At 37.5% G+C, this 22002-nt stretch overlaps 1 protein-coding gene across 3 annotated transcripts in view; it reads right to left on the bottom strand.

Moving 5' to 3' along the window:
* NLRP3 (NLR family pyrin domain containing 3) overlaps positions 1-22002 on the bottom strand; it is a 51742-nt gene that overhangs the window by 3261 nt on the left and 26479 nt on the right. Inside the window, exons 8-9 of one of the 3 annotated variants that reach the window (XM_029215580.1) lie at positions 1151-1321; positions 475-645 (exon numbers count right to left, since the gene is read on the bottom strand). The exons of 1 other annotated variant lie outside the window; for it this stretch is intronic. In XM_029215580.1, coding sequence (XP_029071413.1) covers positions 475-645; positions 1151-1321 — 342 coding nt within the window. The remainder of the gene's footprint in view (positions 1-474; positions 646-1150; positions 1322-22002) is intronic. One more of the 3 variants, XM_029215581.1, reaches the window with a different exon arrangement.

Here is a 22002-nt window from a genome sequence, read left to right as displayed (position 1 = left end):
AGCCAACGGTCCCAACACCCTGAAGACAGGCCAAAGTTTATGGAATTTCTAATCTTGATGTTTCTGGAGCACTTTCTATTTAGAAATTCTCCGAAACAAGACCAACAACACCCCTACTACGCAAGGACCTTTGCAATAAGGATGACCCATGGACAGGTCTAGTTCTACAAAGTATGATACCTTGCACAGAAATACAATTCTCTTTGGCTATTTTTCATTGGGACTTGTGTTTCTTTCAGGAATATGGATGAAAGGTCTTTTCACACCCAAATGAACCTTGATTATTCTAAATGTCTGGATGAAATTGAATACATAGTTCATGACTCAATCATTGTATACATATATAAATCTGCAACTGGCCCAGGCCCAACCTCACCCAGAGTGCAAATGAAGCCAACCTGGATTTTGCAAATTGGCCAACTTTTCCTTAGCAATAGGAGCCCTGCCACACAAATCTCTACAGAGCACACTTACTTCAGGCATTTCAGGAGGCAGCCCTGCTGTTTCAGCACTTCACAGAGTAGCATGACCCCCAGATCACCCAGGTCATTGTTGCCTAGGCTCAACTTTCGCAGGCTCTGGTTAGAAGTCAGAAGTGTGGAAAGACCCCAGCAGCAGTGTGACGTGAGGCTGCAGTTGTCTAATCTAAAAGAAAGAAGATGATTTCAAGAAAATGTCCCCTTAAATTATCCTCCACAGGTCTTCCAGATCTTAGCCTGCAATATTTCAAATGCAGGAAAGGCTCAGGATTAACAAGCTTGGAACTGCCTTGTGTGCCAAGGGTTATCATTCTCTCCTCTTCAGATGAGAATATTTTTTCCAGTCTACTGGATTTTGCAGTTCAGATGATTAACAGCAGTTTATGAAATGATTTTTCCCAAATTCTGTGTCTCCCCCCAAGATTTTCCTAAAACACTAGTGCCATACCACCCCCACTCTTTTGTGGTAGAGAGATTTATGGTGAAAGGAACTTCAGTATTTACCTTTACACCATCTAAAAGTACAGGTCCTCCTAGTCCTATAATCCTGTAAGAAGCCAAGCCCTAGGAAGACTCTCAGATATAGATGATCTCATCAACATTCCCCTCAACTATCCCCTTCCCTGTAGCCACCATGCATTCCCATCACTGTAATAAGCTCAGAGACTTACTCCAACACCTGAAGCTTGCAGTGGGCATGTAAGAGCCCCTTACAGAGTAGCTTGACCCCCACGTCTCCAAGAGCATTGCCCCGTAGGTAAAGGTGTGTGAGATTCTTGTTTGTGCTGAGCACCGAGCACAGAGCTACACAACCACCTGACGTAATGCCAGAATTCACCAACCTGTAGAAGGAACAGGGAGAAGAATCCTCAGTGCCCAGACTTCCTTGAACATTGCACAGCTGTCTCAACACAGGAACTTCATTTTATCTGAAAAGCTTCATGCTTCAACTTAAAGGCCAGCATCTTGGATATAATCTGAGGAGAGCAAGACTCCCTATCTCTTGCCCCATAAGAGAGACAAATGATTTCTTAGCAGATGCGTTCCTGGGATCAGCAGGAGAGACAGAGCAAAAGCAAACTGATCTGCTTTCCCTCCACATTCCTCCTTCTTACACATATTCCCTCTGACCATACATGTTCCTCACTACCACTTCTTCCAGAAAGACATCCCAGATTGTCTCTTACTAATAATTCTCATTATTATTATATTAACACTGCAGAGGCCTACCTCACTTGATTCTTATACCAACCAAGCAAGGTGGCCGTGCAGCTGTAACTATTGAATATTTTCTACAGATTAGAAAGCTGAAGCTCATCAAATCATGTGTTGCTTTTAAGGTCAAAGAGAGAGTATTTGGTAGAGAGGGGACCAGACTTACACCTTCTAGAGCCATCCCCTGCTCTATTGGCCCTTCTGTCCATTGCACACTAACTTCTGCGTTTTAAATGGCCTCTCAGAGTACAAAGCCCTAGGTTTGCATTATTTGCAGTGGAACTAAGATTTTTGATGTACTACTCTTGGGTCAAGTTGAGAATATACTATCACCCAACAAGAGCATAAGGGCTCTGAAATGGAGAGCTGTGTCACTCCTGCCTAGAAGCTCAGAGAGTAATATACAGTATACAGAAAGTCACATGTGCTAGGCCTTCAACAAAGCTTTGATTTAAGAATATCTCATGTGGTCATATTTCTTTCTTAACAATGACATGTTTTTAAGTTCCAAGGTGCCTTAGAATCAGAAAAAATAGAAATACAGAAAGAAGTGGTTCAGACAGCATAGCATGAACAGATGACCAAAAGGAAACAGAAATAATTATCCATCCGCTAGTCTCCATCTTCCCAGTCAAGAATGAATCACAACAAAAAAGACTGAGTAAGCAAGACAAAGAGGGAAACGAATCCCAAGAGGTATGAACAAAAACAACTGAGTGGGTTATAGTAAGTTCTTCTTTCTAGCTAAGGGAATTTTATCAGAGGATCTTCAGTGAACGTGCAGAAGGGATTTTCAGGGTTTCTGGCTGTCATAGACTGAATGTTTGTAGTCCCCCCTCCTCCAAATTTCATATGTTGAAATCTTAACTCTCAATGTGATGGTATTATTGGGTTGGCCACAAAGTTCATTTGGGTTTTTCTGTAACATCTTACGGAAAAATCTGAAAGAACTTTTTGGCCAATCCAATGGAATGTGGGGGCTTTAAGACGTGATTAGATCTTGAGGGTAGAATCCTCATGATGGGATTAGTGCCCTTTTAAAAGAGACCTCAGTGAGCTGCCTCCCCACTATCACCTTGTGAGAACACAGCAAGAGTGGCTGTATGCAAGCCAAGAATAGAGTCCTCACCAGGAACCAGGTGATCTACAGGCACCTTGGTCTTGGATTTCCAGCCACCAGAACTGTGAGAAATAAATGTTTGTTGTTTGAGCCACCTAGTCTATGGTATTTTTGTTACTGCAGCCCAAATAGACTAAGACACTGGCAAGGATGAAGACCATTCCAGAAGACTAGAGATGGTCCTCAAAAAGGAAAAGAAAGAATATTTTGAAAGTTATAGAATAGTAAGATTTACTACTATTTCCAGAAAAGGGCTAAAAAGTTTTAGCAACAGCTGTTTGAGGAGAAGTGAAGTGGCAGCAATTACAAGTAGATAGGGTGGTTTTGTTAAGAATAAGTCACATCGGGATTATCAAAATGTTGGTAACCACTGAGACTGAGCGATGGGTACATAGAGTACATAATGAAATGTTTAGAAAAATCAAACAACCAAGCCCTACCAACCAAACCACTAGATTAGAAGAATGTAACAAACATCATATATCTTGGTTTCACCCAATCCATTCGACTCAGATCTACATTTACTGAACATAGATGTCTTTCCATGTACTATACTGTTACTGATTTTTTAAAAATTTACTAATGATATGTCTCATGTCACAAAAATGTCTCACAAAGAAAATTGAGGAAGAAGATTTAACATTTATTGAGTATCTACTAACTGCTTAGCTGTGTGATGATGACTTTAAATAGGATTACTTCATTGAATTATTACAAAACCAAGATGCACGTGTTGTCTTTATATCTATTTCTAAATAGAAAAATGGAGGATCAGAGAAATCAGCTGAAGAATAAGAAGGAGTTTTCTAGATGGTCAGTAGGAATGGGAGAGTAAGGGTAATCCTCAGGCAAAAGGAAAATGGTATGCAAGGGTGAGGAAGGGTGAAAGAGTGGGCCAGGTTCTTAGAACTAAAACTTCAGTATGACTCAAAAGAGTGAAAGGTGTGGTAGGCAAGAGGGAAGAAGCAGCAATCTAGGGCTGATCAGTGATAGCCTTGTGTGCCAAGCTAAGATATACCAAATTTACCCTGATTTCAAAGAAGAACGTTTGAAGGTTTTTTGAGCAAAAGCCCAGTATTATCAAATTTGCATTTCAGAAAATCCCCTCTGTTGTTATGTAAAAGGAAGATGAGAGGCAGAGGAAATTGAAAGTAAACACAAGATTAGAATTAGCCTCTGTTTACTTGTCAGCTCTCTGGAAAGTCCCACTATTCAACAAGGCAGAATAGAGAGGGTAAGAAAAAGGAGAGGGGTGGGAAAAAAGTTACAAGAAATAAAGAATTTTGCAAATGCTTAGTGTGTGATGCTTGTGTAATATTGTGGAAGGGGCAGGGGCAATATGCAGCCAAAGAGAAAGATCTAAAATTCAAGAAAAGAAATGTTGGCTATACCTAACAAAATATAAAATGCCTAAAAGTTTTGCCTCATTAATTCCACTTGTAGGTATACGTTTGAAAACAAATACACACACATAAAGTTGTATATATAAATATGCTTGCTGCAGAGTTATTTGTAATAGTGAAAAAGTAGAAACTCATCCAAAGGTTCATTATTCAATGAGCAGCTAAATATATTACCATAATGTATAGTATAGAGCATTATGCTGAAATCTGTAGATCTGTATATACCAGCATGGCAATGTGTCCACAATAAATGAAAAAAGTAAATCATGGAAAAATGGTATCATAATGATTCCAGTTTGGATAGACAGAGTGTTTGGGGTTGAATCATGTCCCCCAACATTTCATATGTTGAAGTCTTATACCCCAGTACTTCAGAATATGACCTTATTTAGAAATAGGGTCATCAAAGATGTAATTAGTTAAAATGAGGTCATTAAGGTAAGCCCTAACCCAATATGACTGATATCCTTATAAAAGGGAGATATTTAAACTCAAAGATAGACACACACCAACACAGTGAGAACACCATGTGCAGATGAAGGCTAAGACTGAGGTGATACATCTACAAGCCAAGGAATGTCAAAGATTGCCGGTGAACCACCAGAAGCTGGAAGAGAAGTATGGAACATATTCTTCCTCACAGCTGTCAGAGGAACAAATCCTGCCGACACCTTGATCTTGGACTTTTAGCCTCCATTACTAAGACAAAATAAATTTTGTTTGGAACATTTTAACAATAGCAGAACATTCTTCTCAAGTGCACATGAAACGTTTTCTAGGATAGATCATATGTTAAGCCACAAAACAAGTCTTAGCAAATTCAAGAAGATTGAAATTATACCAAGTATATTCTCAGACCACAGTGGTATGAAACTAGAAATCAATAACAGGAGGATAATTGAAAAACTCAAAAATACATGAAAATTAAACAATGCTCTTCTGAACAACTGATGGGTCAAAGAAAAATTATAGGGGCAATAAAATATCTTGAGTCAAAAAAAATTGAAAACAACATACCAAAACTTATAGGATGCAGGAAAATCATTTCTAATGGGAAAGTTTCTAGCCATAAATGCATACATCAAGAAAATTGAAAGATCTTAATTAAACAACTAACTCTACACCTCAAGGAACTAGAAAAAGAGGAATAAACAAAGCCCAAAGTTAACAAAAGGAAGGAAATAAAAGATTACAGGAGGGCTTCCCTGGTGGCGCAGTGGTTGAGAGTCCGCCTGCCGATGTAGGGGACATGGGTTCGTGCCCCAGTCTGGGAAGATCCCACATGCCATGGAGCAGCTGGGCCTGTGAGCCATGGCCGCTGAGCCCACGCGTCTGGAGCCTGTGCTCCACAACGGGAGAGTCCACGACAGTGAGAGGTCCACATACCGCAAAAAAAAAAAAAAAAAAAGATTACAGCAGAAATAAGTAAAATAAAAAGTAGAAAAATAATAGAAAAAAATAACAAACTAAGAGTTGGACCTTTGAAAAGATAAACAAAATTTACAAACCTTTAGCTAGAAACCTCCCCCCCCAAAAAAAAGAAGAGAGAGAAAGAAAACACAAATCAATACAATTATAACCCAAAGAGGAGACATTAAAACTGATATCACAAAAATATAAAAGCTCATAAGAACTGCTATAAACAACTGTAACAAACTGGACAACCTAGAAGAAATGGAAAAATTCTTAGAAACATACAAGCTACCAAGACTGAATCAGGAAGAAAAAGAAAATCTAACCAGATTAATTACTAGTAAGGAGATTGAATCAGAAATAAAAAAAAAAACTCTGAGCAAAAAAAAGGTCCAGGACCAGATGGCTTCACTAGTGAATTTTATTAAACATTTAAAGAAGAATTAACACCAATTCTCCACAGACTTTTCCAAACCTCAAAAAGGAGGAAACACTCCCTAACTCATTTTATGAGGCCAGCATTACCTTGATATCAGATAGGACACTATAAGAAAAGAAAACCGGATACCAATTTCCTTGATGAATATAGATGTAAAAATTCTCAACAAAATACTAGTAAACTGAATTCAGCAGCACATTATAAGAATCATGCAGGACTTACCTGGTGGTCCAGTGGTTAAGAATCTGCCTGCCAATGCAGGGGACACGGGTTCAATCCCTGGTCCAGGAAGATCTCACATGCCGCGGGGCAACTAAGCCCGTGCACCACAACTACTGAGCCTGTGCTCTAGAGCCTGCGAGCTGCAACTGCTGAGACCATGTGCCACAACTACTGAAGCCTGTGTGCCTAGAGCCTGTGCTCTGCAATAAGAGAAGCTACTACAATGAGAAGCCCACGCACTGCAATGAAGAGTAGCCCCTGCTCACTGCAACTAGAGAAAGCCCATGTGCAGCAATGAACACCCAGCACAGCCAAAAAAAAAAAGAATCATGCAATATGATCAAGTGGAATTTATCTCTGGGATGTAAGGATAGTTCAACATATGCAAATCCATCAATGTGATACATCACATTAATAAAATGAAATAAAAAATCACATGGCCACCTCAGTAGATGCAGAAAAAGCATTTGACAAAATTCAACATCTGTTCATGATAAAAACCCTTAACAAATTAGGTATAGAAGGAACATACCCCATCATAATAAAGGCCATATATTACAAGCCCACAATTAACATCATACTCAACAGTGAAATTTTGAAAGCTTTTCTCTATAATCAGAAACATGACAAAAGTGCCCACCTTCCCCACTCCTATTCAACATAGTACTGAAAGTCCTAGCAAGAGCAATCAGGCCAGAAAAAGAAATAAATGTATCAGAATTGGAAAGGAAGAAGTAAAACTGACTCTACAGATGACATGATTTTTATATAGAAAATCCTAAAGACTCAACCAAAAAACTGTTAGATCTAATCAATGAATTCAGTAAAGTTGCAGGATACAAAATCAACATACAAATGTCAGTAACATTTCATGTAGCGTTGGTGGTATAGTGGTGAGCATAGCTGCCTTCCAAAAGCCAGTAGCATTTCTATACACTAATAACATTATATAAAAAAGAAATAAAGAAAAATATCCCATTTACAGTAGCATCAAAAACAATAAAATACTTAGGAATAAACTTAATGAAAGAGGTGAAAGATCTCTACACTGAAAACTATAAGACATGGGTGAAAGACATTTAAGAAGACACAAACAAACGGAAAGATATCCCTTGTTCATGTATTGGAAGAATTACTATCATCAAAATGTCCATACTACTTGAAGACATCTACCGATTCAATGCAATCCTTATCAAGGCTTCACTGGAATTTTTCACAGAAGTAGAAAAAACACTTCTAAAATTTATATGGGTGTGAATAAACAAATAAACATTTTCAAAATTATAAAAAAAAATTTATATGGAAACATAAAAGACCCAGAATAGCCAAAGTAATCATGAAAGAGAAGAACAAAACTAGAGGCATCATACCTCCTAATTTCAAAGTATATTGTAAAGCTATGGTAATCAAAACAGTATCATAGTGGCAAAAAAACAGACAATAGACCAATGGAACAGGATCCAGAGACCAGAAATAATTCCATGAATACGCCGTCAACATATATTTGATGAGGAGCCAAGAATACTCAATGGAGAAGACAATCTCTTCCATAAATGGTGCTGAGGAAATTAGATATTCACATGAAAAAGAATGAAACTAGACCCCTTTCATACATCACTCACAAAAATCAACTCGAATAGGATTAGAGACTTAAAGGTAAGACCTGAAACCATAAAATTCCTGGAAGAAAATATAGAAAACAAAGCTCGTTGACATGGGTCTTAGTAATGATATTTTTTTTAATATGACTCCTAAAGCATTAGCTGCAAAATTAAACAAATGGGACTACATAAAACTAAAGCTTCTGCATAGCAAAAGAAATAATCAACAAAATGAAAAGGCAACCTACAGAACGGGAGACGATATTTGCAAATCATGTATCAGATAACAGGTTAATATACAAAATGTAAAGAACTCATATAACTCAATAGCAAAAAAGCAAATAATCCAATTTTAAAATGAGCAAAGGGCCTGAATAGATATTTTCCAAAGAAGATATTCGAATAGCCAACGGGTACATGAAAAGATGCTCAACAGGACTACTCACCACGGCAATGTAAATTAAAACCACAATGAGATACTACCTCATGTCTGTTAAAATGGCCATCATCAAAAAGAAAAGTAATAACTATAGATAACACTGCTGTATGGTATATTTGAAAGTTGTTAAGACAGTAATTCTAAAATATTTTTTGTAACTATATGAAGTGATGGATATTAACAGTGGTAATCATTTTGCAATACATGTATGTCAAGTCGTTATGCTATACACCTTAAACTTATACAGTGCTGTACTTCAATTATATGCCAATAAAATTGAAAGAAAAAAAGTAAAAATAAATGTTGCTTAAGCCACTCCTTTTGTGGTACTTTATTACAGTAGCCCTACAAAACCAATACACAGAGTGTATTAAGATGGATGGGTAGATGGACAGATAAATGGATGGATGATTGTTCATGTATAAAAAAATGTCTGGAAGTTTGCTCATCAGCCTGCTGTAAATGGTTCTCTTGGGAAGTGAGCTGAAAAGGAGCTTTCAATTCTTACTTCATGTATTTGTATTATTTAACATTTTCACACTAAGCATGTATTACTTTTGTAATTAAAAAATTCACAAGCAGGACTTCCAGTTTCCAGGCCAGCATGTAGAAAGCTTAGAAGTTGCCATTCCGTCCTAACAACAAGGTAAAAGCTGAACAAGCTGACGAATCAACAATACTTCTTAAATCCACGAGAAGTATGGCCACAACACAATTTGCTGCCCCCAAAATTGGGGAGACACAGAGGCAAATACAAATAAGAATCATAACTTCCTGAAACCCATGAGCTTAAACCTCTGAGGGAATCAGTGCCCAGGGAGGAAAACCTGAATTGTAATTAACAAATAAATAAAGGCTAGTTTTGGACAAGTCTGAACAATAAAAACACCAGAGGACCCCGTCATAAGGGGACCTGCATACTTTTGTGAGTTTTACCTTCAGGAGCTCAACCAAGTTCTCACATTAAATATCAGGGGAAAATCCCTCTGTGCTTCCAGTATGGGGAGCAGTAAAGGACCCATTTTAAAATACAAGCATACGTCAGAGATATTGTCAGTTCAGTTCCAGACTACTGTAATGAAACAAATATTGCAACCAACTTAGTCACACGAATTTTTTGGTTTCCCAGTGCATATAAAAGTTATGTTTACACTGTACTGTAGTCTATTAAGTGTGCAATAGCAATATGTCTAAAGAAAACAATATGCATACTTTAATTTAAAAATACTTCATTGCTAAAAAAATGCTAACCGTTGTCTGAGCCTTCAATGAGTCATAATCTTTGCTGGTGGAAGGTCTTGACTCAGTGTTGATGTCTGCTGACTGATCAGAATGGTGGTTGCTGAGGTTTAGGGTGGCTGTGGCGATGTCTTGAAATAAGACAACAGTGAACAACAAGGTCCTACTGTAGAGCACAGTGAAATATATTCAACATTCTGTGATAAACCGTAATGGAAATGAACATGAAAAAGAACGTATACATATGTATAACTGAGTCACTCTGCTGTACAGTAGAAACTAACACAACATTGTAAATCAACTACACTGCAATAATTTTTTTTTTAAAGACAACCATGAAGTTTGCCATATTGATTGACTCTTCACTTGAACACTTAGAAGAACTGTAGGGTTATTAATTGGCCTAATTTCAATATTGTTGTGTCTCAGGGAATAGGGAGGCCCACTGAGAGGAAGAGAGATGACACAGGAACAGCCGATCTGTGGAGCAGTCAGAACACACACAACATTTATCAGTTAAGTTCACTGACTTATATGTGTGTGGTCTGTGGTGCCCCTAAAACAGTTACAATGGAACCATCAAAAATTGCTGATCATATGGATCACCATAACAAATATAATAATAATCAAAAAGTATGAAATACAGCGAGAATTACCAAAATGTGACACAGAGACACAAAGTGAGGAAATGCTATTGGAAAATGGTGCGAATAGACTTGCTCAACACAGGGTTGCCACAAACCTTCAATTTGTAAAAATTGCAATGTCTGTGAAGCACAATAAAGCAAAGATCAATAAATTAATGTATGCCTATATACCAGAAAACTCTGTTCTTTTCAACAATACTTGTCTTCAGGAGAAAATAGTTGCCCAAAGCCTAACCTGCTGGGATATTGTTAGTCTAACTGATCTTAGGGAAGGGAAATACTCAGCTTCAGCCTACTCTAGGCATCCTGTTCTGCTAAGAAGGGGGGAAAAAACTGAGAAGCAGTTGAAAAGCACTGAGAATTAACAGTCCAGAGGTATAAATTCACTAAAAGACTGAAACCTAATCATAGGATTATAGAATGCTTCAACTCTTCCCACACTTCATTACCACATTACTAAAGTTCTATTTAGAGTAGTTCCCGCTACACAGTACATCATGCCCAGGATTCAAGAAGAAGTTACAAAACAGTTTAAAAGGCAAAAAATAAAGGTTGAAGAAACAGAGGAAACATCAGAACCAGAGTCAGATATGGCAGGAATGTGAAATTATCAGACCAGGCATTTAAAATAATTATAACTAATACCCTAAGAGCTCTAACGGATTAAGTAAATAGCATGGAAGAACAGACAGGCAAAGTAATCGGAGAGAGGACCAGTCTCTCCCAACAGGAAACCTGCACAAGCCTCTTAGACAGCCTCCTCCACCAGAGGACAGACAGCAGAAGCAAGAAGAACTACAATCCTGCAGCCTGTGGAACAAAAACCACATTCACAGAAAGACAGACAAGATGAAAAGGCACAGAGCTATGTACTAGATAAAGGAACAGGATAAAACCCAAGGAAAACAACTAAATGAAGTGGACACAGACAACCTTCCAGAAAAATAATTCAGAATAATGATAGTGAAGATGATCCAGGACCTCGGAAAAACAATGGAGGCAAAGATTGAGAAGATGCAAGAAATGTTTAACAGAGACCTAGAAGAATTAAAGAACAAACAAACAGAGATGAACAATACAATAACTGAAATGAAAATTACACTAGAAGGAATCAATAGCAGAATAACTGAGGCAGAAGAATGGATAAGTGACCTGGAAGACAGAAGGGTGGAATTCACTGCTGCAGAACAGAATAAAGAAAAAAGAATGAAAAGAAATGAAGACAGCCTAAGAGACCTCTGGGACAACATTAAATGCAACAACATTTGCATTATAAGGGTCCCGGAAGGAGAAGAGAGAGAGGAAGGACCCAAGAACATATTTGGAGAGATTACAGTCGAAAACTTCCCTAACATGGGAAAGGAGATAGCCACCCAAGTCCAGGAAGCTCAGTGAGTCCCATACAGGATAAACCCAAGGAGAAACACACTGAGACACATACTAATCAAATTGGCAAAAATTAAAGGCAAAGAAAAATTATTGAAAGCAGCAAGGGAAAAATGACAAATAGCATACAAGGGAACTCCCATAAGGTTAACAGCTGATTTCTCAGCAGAAACTCTACAAGCCAGAAGGGAGTGGCATGATATACATAAAGTGATGAAAGGCAAGAACCTACAACCAAGATTACTCTACCCAGCAAGGATCTCATTCAGATTTGATGGAGAAATCAAAAGCTTTACAGACAAGAAAAAGCTAAGAGGATCCAGCACCACCAAACCAGCTCTACAACAAATGCTAAAGGAACTTCTCTAAGTGGGAAACACAAGAGAAGAAAAGGACCTACAAAAACAAACCCAAAACAATTAAGAAAATGGTCATAGGAACATACATATCAATTACCTTAAATGTGAATGGATTAAATACTCCAACCTAAAGACACAGGCTTGCTGGATGGATATAAAAACAAGACCCATACATATGCTGTCTAAAAGAGACCCACTTCAGACCTAAAGACACATACAGACTGAAAGTGAGGGGATGGAAAAAGATATTCCATGCAAATTGAAATCAAGAGAAAGCTGGAGTAGCTATACTCATATCAGGTAAAATAGACTTTAAAATAAAGAATGTTACAAGAGACAAGGAAGGACACTATATAATGATCAAGGGATCAATCCAAGAAGAAGATATAACAATTACAAATACATATGCACCCAACATAGGAGCACATCAATACATAAGGCAACTGCTAACAGCTATAAAAGAGGAAATCAACAGTAACACAATAAGAGCGGGGGACTTTAACACCTCACTTACACCAATGGACAGATCATCCAAAATGAAAATAAATAAGGAAACAGAAGCTTTAAATGACACAATAGACCAGATAGATTTAATTGATATTTAGAGGACATTCCATCCAAAAACAGCAGATTACACTTTCTCCTCAAGTGCGCATGGAATATTCTCCAGGATACATCACATATTGGGTCACAAATCAAGCCTCAGTAAATTTAAGAAAACTGAAATCATATCAAGCACCTTTTCTGACCACAACGCTATGAGATTAGAAATGAACTACAGGAAAAAAAAACATAAAAAACACAAACACATGGAGGTTAAACAATACATTACTAAATAACCAAAAGATCACTGAAGAAATCAAAGAGGAAACCAAAAAATACCTAGAGACAAATGACAATGAAAACATGATGATCCAAAACCTATGGGATGCAGCAAAAGCAGTTCTAAGAGAAAAGTTTATAGCTATACAAGCGTACCTCAAGGAACAAGAAAAATGGCAAATAAACAATCTAACCTTACACCTAAAGGAACTAGAGAAAGAAGAACAAACAAAACCCAAAGTTAGCAGAAGGAAAGAAATCATAAAGATCAGAGCAGAAATAAATGAAATAGAAACAAAGAAAACAATAGCAACGATCAATAAAACTAAAAGCTGGTTCTTTGAGGAGGTAAACAAAATTGATAAACCATTAGTAAGACTCATCAAGAAAAAGAGGGAGAGGACCCAAATCAATAAAATTAGAAATGAAAAAGAAGTTACAACAGACACCACAGAAATACGAAGCATCCTAAGAGACTACTACAAACAACTCTACGCCAATAAAATGGACAGCCTGGGAAAAATGTACAAATTCTTAGAAAGGTATAACCTTCCAAGACTGAACCAGGAAGAAATAGAAAATATGAACAGACCAATCACAAGTAATGAAATTGAAACTGTGATTAAAAATCTTCCAACAAAGAAAAGTCCAGGACGAGATGGCTTCACAGGTGAATTCTATGAAACATTTAGAAAAGAGCTAACACCCATCCTTCTCAAACTCTTCCAAAAATTTGCAGAGGAAGGAACACTCCCAAATTCATTCTCTGAGGCCACCATCACCCTGATACCCAAACCAGACAAAGATACTACAAAAAAAGAAAATTACAGACCAATATCACTGATGATTATAGATGCAAAAATCCTTAACACAATACTAGCAAACAGAATCCAACAACACATGAAAAGGATCATACACCATGATCAAGTGGGATATATCCCAGGGATGCAAGGATTCTTCAGTATATGCAAATTAATCAATGTGCTACACCATATTAACAAATTGAAGAATAAAAACCATATGACCATCTCAATAGATACAGACAGAGCTTTTGACAAAATTCAACACTCATTTATGATAAAAACTCTCCAGAAAGTGGGCATAGAGGGAACCTACCTCAACATAATAAAGGCTATATATGACAAACCCACAGCAAACATCATTCTCAATGGTGGAAAACCGAAAGCATTTCCTCTAAGATCAGGAACAAGACAAGGATGTCCACTCTCACCACTATTATTCAACATAGTTTTGGAAGTCCTAGCCATGGCAGTCAGAGAAGAAAAAGAAATAAAAGGAATACAAATTGGAAAAGAAGAAGTAAAACTGTCACTGTTTGCAGATGACATGATACTATACATAGAGAATCCTAAAGATGCCACCAGAAAACTACTAGAGCTACTCAGTGAATTTAGTAAAGTTGCAGGATACAAAATTAATGCACAGAAATCTCTTGCATTCTTATACACTAATGATGAAAAATCTGAAAGAGAAATTAAGGAAACACTCCCATTTACCATTGTAACAAAAAGAATAAAATACCTAGGAATAAACCTACCTAGGGAGGCAAAAGACCTGTATGCAGAACACTATAAGACACTGATGAAAAAAATTAAAGATGACACCAACAGATGGAGAGATATACCATGTTCTTGGATTGGAAGAATCAATATTGTGAAAATGACTATACTACCCAAAGCAATCTACAGATTCAATGCAATCCCTATCAAATTACCAATGGCATTTTTTACAGAACTAGAACAAAAAATCTTAAAATTTGTATGGAGACGCAAAAGACCCAGAATAGCCAAAGCAGTCTTGAGGGGAAGAAACGGAGCTCGAGGAATCAGACTCCCTGACTTCAGACTATACTGCAAAGCTACAGTAATCAAGACAATATGGTACTGGCACAGAAACAGAAATATAGATCAATGGAACAAAATAGAAAGCCCAGAGGTAAACCTACGCACCTATGGTCAACTAATCTATGACAAAGGAGGCAAGGATATACAATGGAGAAAATACAGTCTCTTCAATAAGTGGTGCTGGGAAAACTGAACAGCTACATGTAAAAGAATGAAATTAGAACACTCCCTAACACCATACACAAAAATAAACTCAAGATGGATTAGAGACCTAAATGTAAGACCGGACACTCTAAAACTCTTAGAGGAAAACATAGGAAGAACAGTCTTTGACATAAATTACAGCAAGATCTTTTTTGATCCACCTCCTAGAGTAATGGAAATAAAAATAAAAATAAACAAATGGGACCTAATGACACTTAAAAGCTTTTGCACAGCAAAGGAAACCAAAAACAAGACGAAAAGCCAGTCCTCAGAATGGGAGAAAATATTTGCAAACAAATTAATGGACAAAGGATTAATCTCCAAAATATATAAACAGCTCATGCCAATATTAAAAAAACAAACAACCCAATCCAAAAATGGGCAGAAGGTTTAAATAGACATTTCTTCAAAGAAGACATACAGATGGCCAAGAAGCATAAGGAAAAGTGCTCAACATCACTAATTGTTAAAGAAATGCAAATCAAAACTACAATGAAACCTCACACCAGTTAGAATGGGCTTCATCAGAAAATCTACAAACAACAAATGCTGGAGAGGGTGTGGAGAAAAGGGAACCCCCTTGCACTGTTGGTGGGAATATAAACTGATACAACCACTATGGAGAACAGTATGGAGGTTCCTTAAAAAACTAAAAATAGAATTACCATATGATCCAGCAATCCCACTACTGGGCATATACCCAGAGAAAACCGCAATTCAAAAAGACACATGCACCCCAATGTTCATTGCAGCACTATTTACAATAGCCATGTCATGGAGGCAACCTAAATGCCCATCGACAGATGAATGGATAAAGAAGATGTTGTACATATATACAATGGAATATTACTCAGCCATAAAAAGGAATGAAACTGGGTCATTTGTAGAGAAGTGGATGGACCTAGAGTCTGTCATACAGAGTGAAGTAAGTCAGAAAGAGAAAAACAAATATCGTACATTAACGCATATATGTGGAACCTAGAAAAATGGTATAGATGAACCTGTTTCAGGGCAGAAATTGAGACACAGATGTAGAGAACAAATGTATGGACACCAAGGGGGGAAAGCTGAGGTGTGGTGGGGGGGGTGGTTTCATGAATTGGGCGATTGGCATTGACATGTATATAGTGATGAGTATAAAATTGATGACTAATAAGAACCTGCTGTATAAAAACAAAAACAAAAACCTGAGCCTAAGGGCTTAGGGGAGGGATGGAGTGGGAGGTTGGGGTTAGCAGATGTAAGTTATTATATATGGAATGGATAAACCACAAGGTCCTACTGTATAGCACAGGGAACTATGTTCAGTATCCTATGATAAACCATAAAAAAAAAAAGTAAGCAGAAAGATGGAAATTCCAAGAAGGAACCAAAAAGGAAAGCTAGAGATTAAAACAACAACAACAAAAAAAACCCAAAAAATAATAATACTGTAACAGAAAAGATGAATGCCTTTGATGGGATTATTAGTAGACTGGACATAGCTGGGAAAAGAATCTCTGAGCTTGAGGATATCTTAATAGAAAGCTCTAAAACTCAAAAGTAAATAGAAAAAAAGATGGAAAATAAAACCCAGAATATCCAAGAACTGTGGAATAACTAACTATAAAAGTTGCCATATGAGTGTAACACACATATAATGGAAATACCAGAAGGAGAAGAGAATGGAACAGAATAATTACAGGAAACAAATATGACCAAAAATTTTCACTAAGTTAATGTCAGATGCCAAATCACAGATCCAGAGAACGCCAAGCAATATAGATACCAAAAAAAATGGAAAAAAAAAAAAACTACAGCTAGGCATATCATTTTCAGAACACAAAAAATCAAAGGTAAAGGAAAAATCCTGAAAGAAGCCAGAGGGAGGAAAATACCTTTTCTGTTTAGGAGCAAAGACAAGAATTACAACTGACTTATTCTCAGAAATCATGCAAACAAGAAAAGAAAGGAGTGAAATATTTAGTGTTGAGAGAAAAAAAATCCTAGAATTCTGAACCCTGTGAAATTAGCCATCAAAAATGAATATTATTCAGCCTTTGTTTCTCATACAAACAAAAATTGAGGGTATTTGTAGCCAATAGAACACCTTGCAAGAAATGAAATGTTACTTTAAAAAGTTCTTTAGAGAGAAGGAAAATAATATACGTCAGATGTGCATAAAGAAAAGAAGAGCACCAGAGAAGGAACAAGTGAAGGTTAAAAAAAAACTTTTATTTTTCTTATTCTTTTTTTTTTTTTTTTGCCATACGCGGGCCTCTCATTGTTGTGGCCTCTCCCGTTGCGGAGCACAGGCTCCAGACACGCAGGCTCAGCGGCCATGGCTCACGGGCCCAGCTGCTCCACGGCATGTGGGATCTTCCCGGACCGGGGCACGAACCCGTGTCCCCTGCATCGTCAGGCGGACTCTCAACCACTGCGCCACCAGGGAAGCCCTATTTTTCTTATTCTTAATTGATCAAACAGATAACATCATGTTCAAAATAATAGCAACAATGTATTCAATCATTTATATTTATGTGTATATATATCCTTATATATAAATTGAATGAATGACAGCAATTATACAAGAGACAGGAAGGAGGAATTAGGATTACTTTGTTATTATAAGGTATTCATACTGTGAAGTGCCATAGGGTTATTTGAAAGTAGACAGATTAGTTGTAAATATGTATTGCAAACTCTGGAGCAACCACTAAGAAAATTTTTTTGAAAGTAAAATGGAGGGAATCCTGGCTGTCCAGTGGTTAGGACTCAGCACTTTCACTGCCATGGGCCCAGTTCAATCCCTGGTTAGAAAACAAAGATCCTGTAAACCGGGCAGCACAGCCAAAAAATAAAGTATGACAGATGTGCTAAGAAAAGAGACAAAATGGAATTATATAAAAGGTCCACTTAAAGTCACAAAAGGCAGAAAAAGAGATGAAGACAAAAATAAGATAAAAGAACAAGAGCAATAAATGGAAAATGGGAACAAACATGAGATATTAATCCAACAATGTCAATAATTAATTTATCAATGATCTAAATAAATCAATTAAAAGACAGGTATCAGAGAGTGAACAAAAAATAAGACCCAACTGTTTATTGTCTACAAGAAATCCACTTTAGGACTTCCCTGGTGGCCCAGTGGTTAAGAATCCGCCTGCCAATGCAGGGGACACGGGTTTGAACCCTGGTCTGGGAAGATCCCACGTGCCGTGGAGCAAATAAGCCCGTGCTCCACAAGTACTGAGCCTCCGCTCTGGAGCTTGCAAACCACAACGACTGACCCCATGCCACAACTACTGAAGCCTACGCGCCTAGAGCCCATGCTCCGCAACAAGGGAAGCCACTGCAATGAGAAGCCCGTGCACCACAACGAAGAGTAGCCCCTGCTTGTCTCAACTAGAGAAAGCCCACACACAACAAAGACACAACACAGCCAAAAATAAATAAATAAATATATATATATATATATATATATATATATAAAAGAAAACCAATGAATCTTGGGCTTTCCTTGTGTTGCAGTGGTTAAGAATCCACCTGCCAATGCAGGGGACAAAGGTTCGAGCCCTGGTCTGGGAAGATCCCACATGCTGCAAAGCAAGTAAGCCCGTGTGCCACAACTATGGAGCCTGCACTCTAGAGTCCACGAGCCACAACTACTGAAGCCTGCATACCTAGAACTGGTGCTCCGCAACAAGAGAAGTCACCGCAATGAGAAGCCCACGCACCACAAGGAAGAGCAGCCCCACTCAACAGAACTAGAAAAAGCCTGCACGCAACAACGAAGACCCAATGCAAAGAAAAATAATTTTAAAAAAAAAAGAAAGAAAAAGAAAATCAATGAATCCAAAAGAATCCTGAAAAGATCAATAAAACTGATAAATTTCTAGCCAGGCTAATGAAGAAAAACAAAGAGAGAGGACACAAATTACTAATATCAGAAATGAAAAAAAGGGAAATCTCTACAGTTCCCCAAAATATTAAAAGGATAATAAAGGAATCCTACAAACAATTCTATGTGCACAAATTTTATAAGTTAGACGAAATGAACCAATCCTTTAAGGACAAAATTTCCCAAAACTCAAACAAGAAGAAATAGTCTGAATAGAACTTTATCTATTAAAGAAATTGAATCAATAATTAACAAACTTCCAAAAGAGAGAGTACTAGACACAGATGGTTTCACTGATGAATTCTAACAAATGTTTAAGGAAGAAATTTTACCAATCCTCTACAACTTCTTTCAGAAGAGAGAAGCAAAGAGAACATTTCCAAACTCATTCTATGAAGCCAGCATTATAAATATCTCTTATGAGCAAAGGTGCAAAAATCCTCAAAAGAATATTACCAAATTGAATCCAACAATGTATAAAAAGTTATATACCATGATCACATGGAATTTATCCCAGGTATTCAAGACTGAATTGACACTTGAAAATCAATTAATATAATCCATCACATCAACAGAATATAGAAAAAATTGTATGATCATATCAATAGATACAGAAGAAGCATTTGACAAAATCCAACACCAATTCATGATAAAAGTACTCAGCAAACTAGGAATTAGGGAAACTTCCTGGACTTGTTTTAAAAAATCTACAAAAAACCCTACTGGTAACAGCATACTTAAAGGTAAGGAACTTGAAGTTTTCCCACTAAGATTAGGAAAAAGACAAGGATGTCCCCTCTCACCACTCCTTTTCTTCATCAGAGTAGAAGTACTAGCTAATGCAATAAGACAGCAAAAGGAAAAATAATAAAAGGTATACAGATTGGGAAGAAAAAGTAAAGCTGTGTTCACAGAGGACATGATCTTCCATATAGAAAATCTGAAAGAACTGACAAAAAAACTAGAATGAAAAAGCAATTTCAGCATGGTTGCAGGATATAAGGTTATGAGGACACAGGGAGGGGGAAGGGTAAGCTGGGATGAAGTGAGAGAGCAGCACTGACACATATACACTACCAAATGTAAAACATATAGCTAGTGGGAAGCAGCTGCATAGCACAGGGAGATCAGCTCGGTGCTTTGTGACCACCTAGAGGGGTGGGATAGGGAGGGTGGGAGGGAGGCACAAGAGGAAGGGGATATGGGGATATGTGTATACATATAGCTGGTTCAGTTTTGTTATATAGCAGAAACACAACATTGTAAAGCAATTATATTCCAATAAGGATGTTAAAAAATGTGGTATATATATATAATGAAATACAACCCATCCATAAAAATAGAATGAAATAGCGACCTGGTGGTGCAGTGGTTAAGAATCTGCCTGCCAATGCGGGGATATGGGTTCAATCCCTGGTCCGGGAAGATCCAACCTGCCATGGAGAAACTAAGCCTGTGGGTCACAACTCTGAGCCTGCACTCTAGAGCCCATGGGCCACAACTACGAGCCCACGTGCCACAACTACTGAAGCCCACGTGCCTAGAGCCTGTGCTCCACAACAAGAGAAGCCACCGCAATGAGAAGCCCGTGCACCTCATTGAAGAGTAGCCCCACTTGCCGCAACTAGAAAAAGCCCACACGCAGCAACGAAGACCCAATGCAGCCAAAAAGTTAAAAAATAAAAAATGAAATAATGCCATTTACAGCAACAGAGATGGAACTAGAGATTGTCATACTAAGTGAAGTAACTCAGAAAGAGAATGACAAATACCATATGATATCACTTACATGTGGAATCTAAAATATGACACAAATGAACTTATCTATGAAACAGAAATGGAGCCACAGACATAGAGGATAGACTTGTGGTTGCCAAGGGAGAGGGCGTTGGGGGGATGGAGTGGAAGTTTGGGGTTAGCAGTTGCAAACTGCTATATATGGAATGGATGGACAATGGGGTCTTATTGTATGGCACAAGGAACTATGGTCAGTATCTTGGGACAAACCATAATGGAAAAGAATATTGAAAAAGAATGTATATATAAATATATGTATAACTGAATCACTTTGATGTGCAGCAGAAATAAACACAACATTGTAAATCAACTATTTTAAAAAAAGATGTGGTACATATATACAATGGAATATTACCCAGCCATAAAAAAAGAATGAAACAATGCTATTTGCAACAACATGAAGGGATATGGAAAGTATCATACTAAGTGAAGTAAGTCAGACAGGAAATACAAATATCATATGATATCATTTATATGTGGACTCGAAAGAAAAAAATGATACAAATGAACTTATTCACAAAACAGAAACAGACTCACAGATTTGGGAAACAAACTCATGGTTGACAAAGGGGAAATGTGGGGAGGGAGGGATAAATTAGGATTTGGGGATTAACATATACACGCCACTATATATAAAATAGATAATCAGAAAGGACCTACTGTATAGCACAGGGAACTCTACTCAATATTCTATAATAACCTATATGAGAAAAGAATCTGAAAAAGAATGGATATATGAATATGTATAACTGAATCACTTAGCTGAACACCTGAAACTAACACAACATTGTAAATTAACTATACTCTAATATAAAATAAAAATTTAATTTAAAAAAATCCATCCCTTTCCTATACTAGCAACGAACTAGTAGAATTTGAAATAAAACACAATACCATTTATATTAACACCCAAAAAACTGAAACATTTTAACCAAGCAGGACCCTATGAGGCCTTCCCAGAATAGACCTACACCCACATCCTCCACCTGCCTTTTGTCTGAAGAAAAACTTTAGTCAAAGAATAAATTTAATCAGAGAAATGAGAAAATGCAGAAAGAAAGGAAAACAGTCAAGCAAGACAAAATAATAATACTTTAGTCATTAAACAAAGTCAAGGACCTTTAGTTCTTCCTCAAGGATTATAGATATTATTCTGAGCCATGTCCGTTGAGCTGTTTTGCAGAAACTGAAACCCCCACTAGGTGGAAGAAGTTAACTGTATGTTGCCCACAAGTGCGTAGACCCCAGACCATTTGGAACCAGAAGGCTGATGATGCTGACTCTTAATTACCTCACCACCAACCAATCAGAAGAATGTCCACAAGCTGACCACGCCCTGCTCCTTGAACACTATAAGGCTCCTTACTACACCCTCCAGTGTGGGACTCACAGTTCTGAGGACATTAGCCCACTGTGGCCCCCTTTGCCTGGCAAAGCAATAAAGCTATTCTTTTCTACTTCATCCAAAA

Source organism: Monodon monoceros, unplaced genomic scaffold, assembly GCF_005190385.1.
Source record: "Monodon monoceros isolate NGI ecotype Baffin Bay Population unplaced genomic scaffold, NGI_Narwhal_1 Super_Scaffold_12, whole genome shotgun sequence".
In the NCBI taxonomy this organism is placed as follows: domain Eukaryota; kingdom Metazoa; phylum Chordata; class Mammalia; order Artiodactyla; family Monodontidae; genus Monodon; species Monodon monoceros.
The sequence above is the reverse complement of the archived record's forward strand: the minus strand, read 5'-3'. Positions and strand labels throughout refer to the sequence as shown.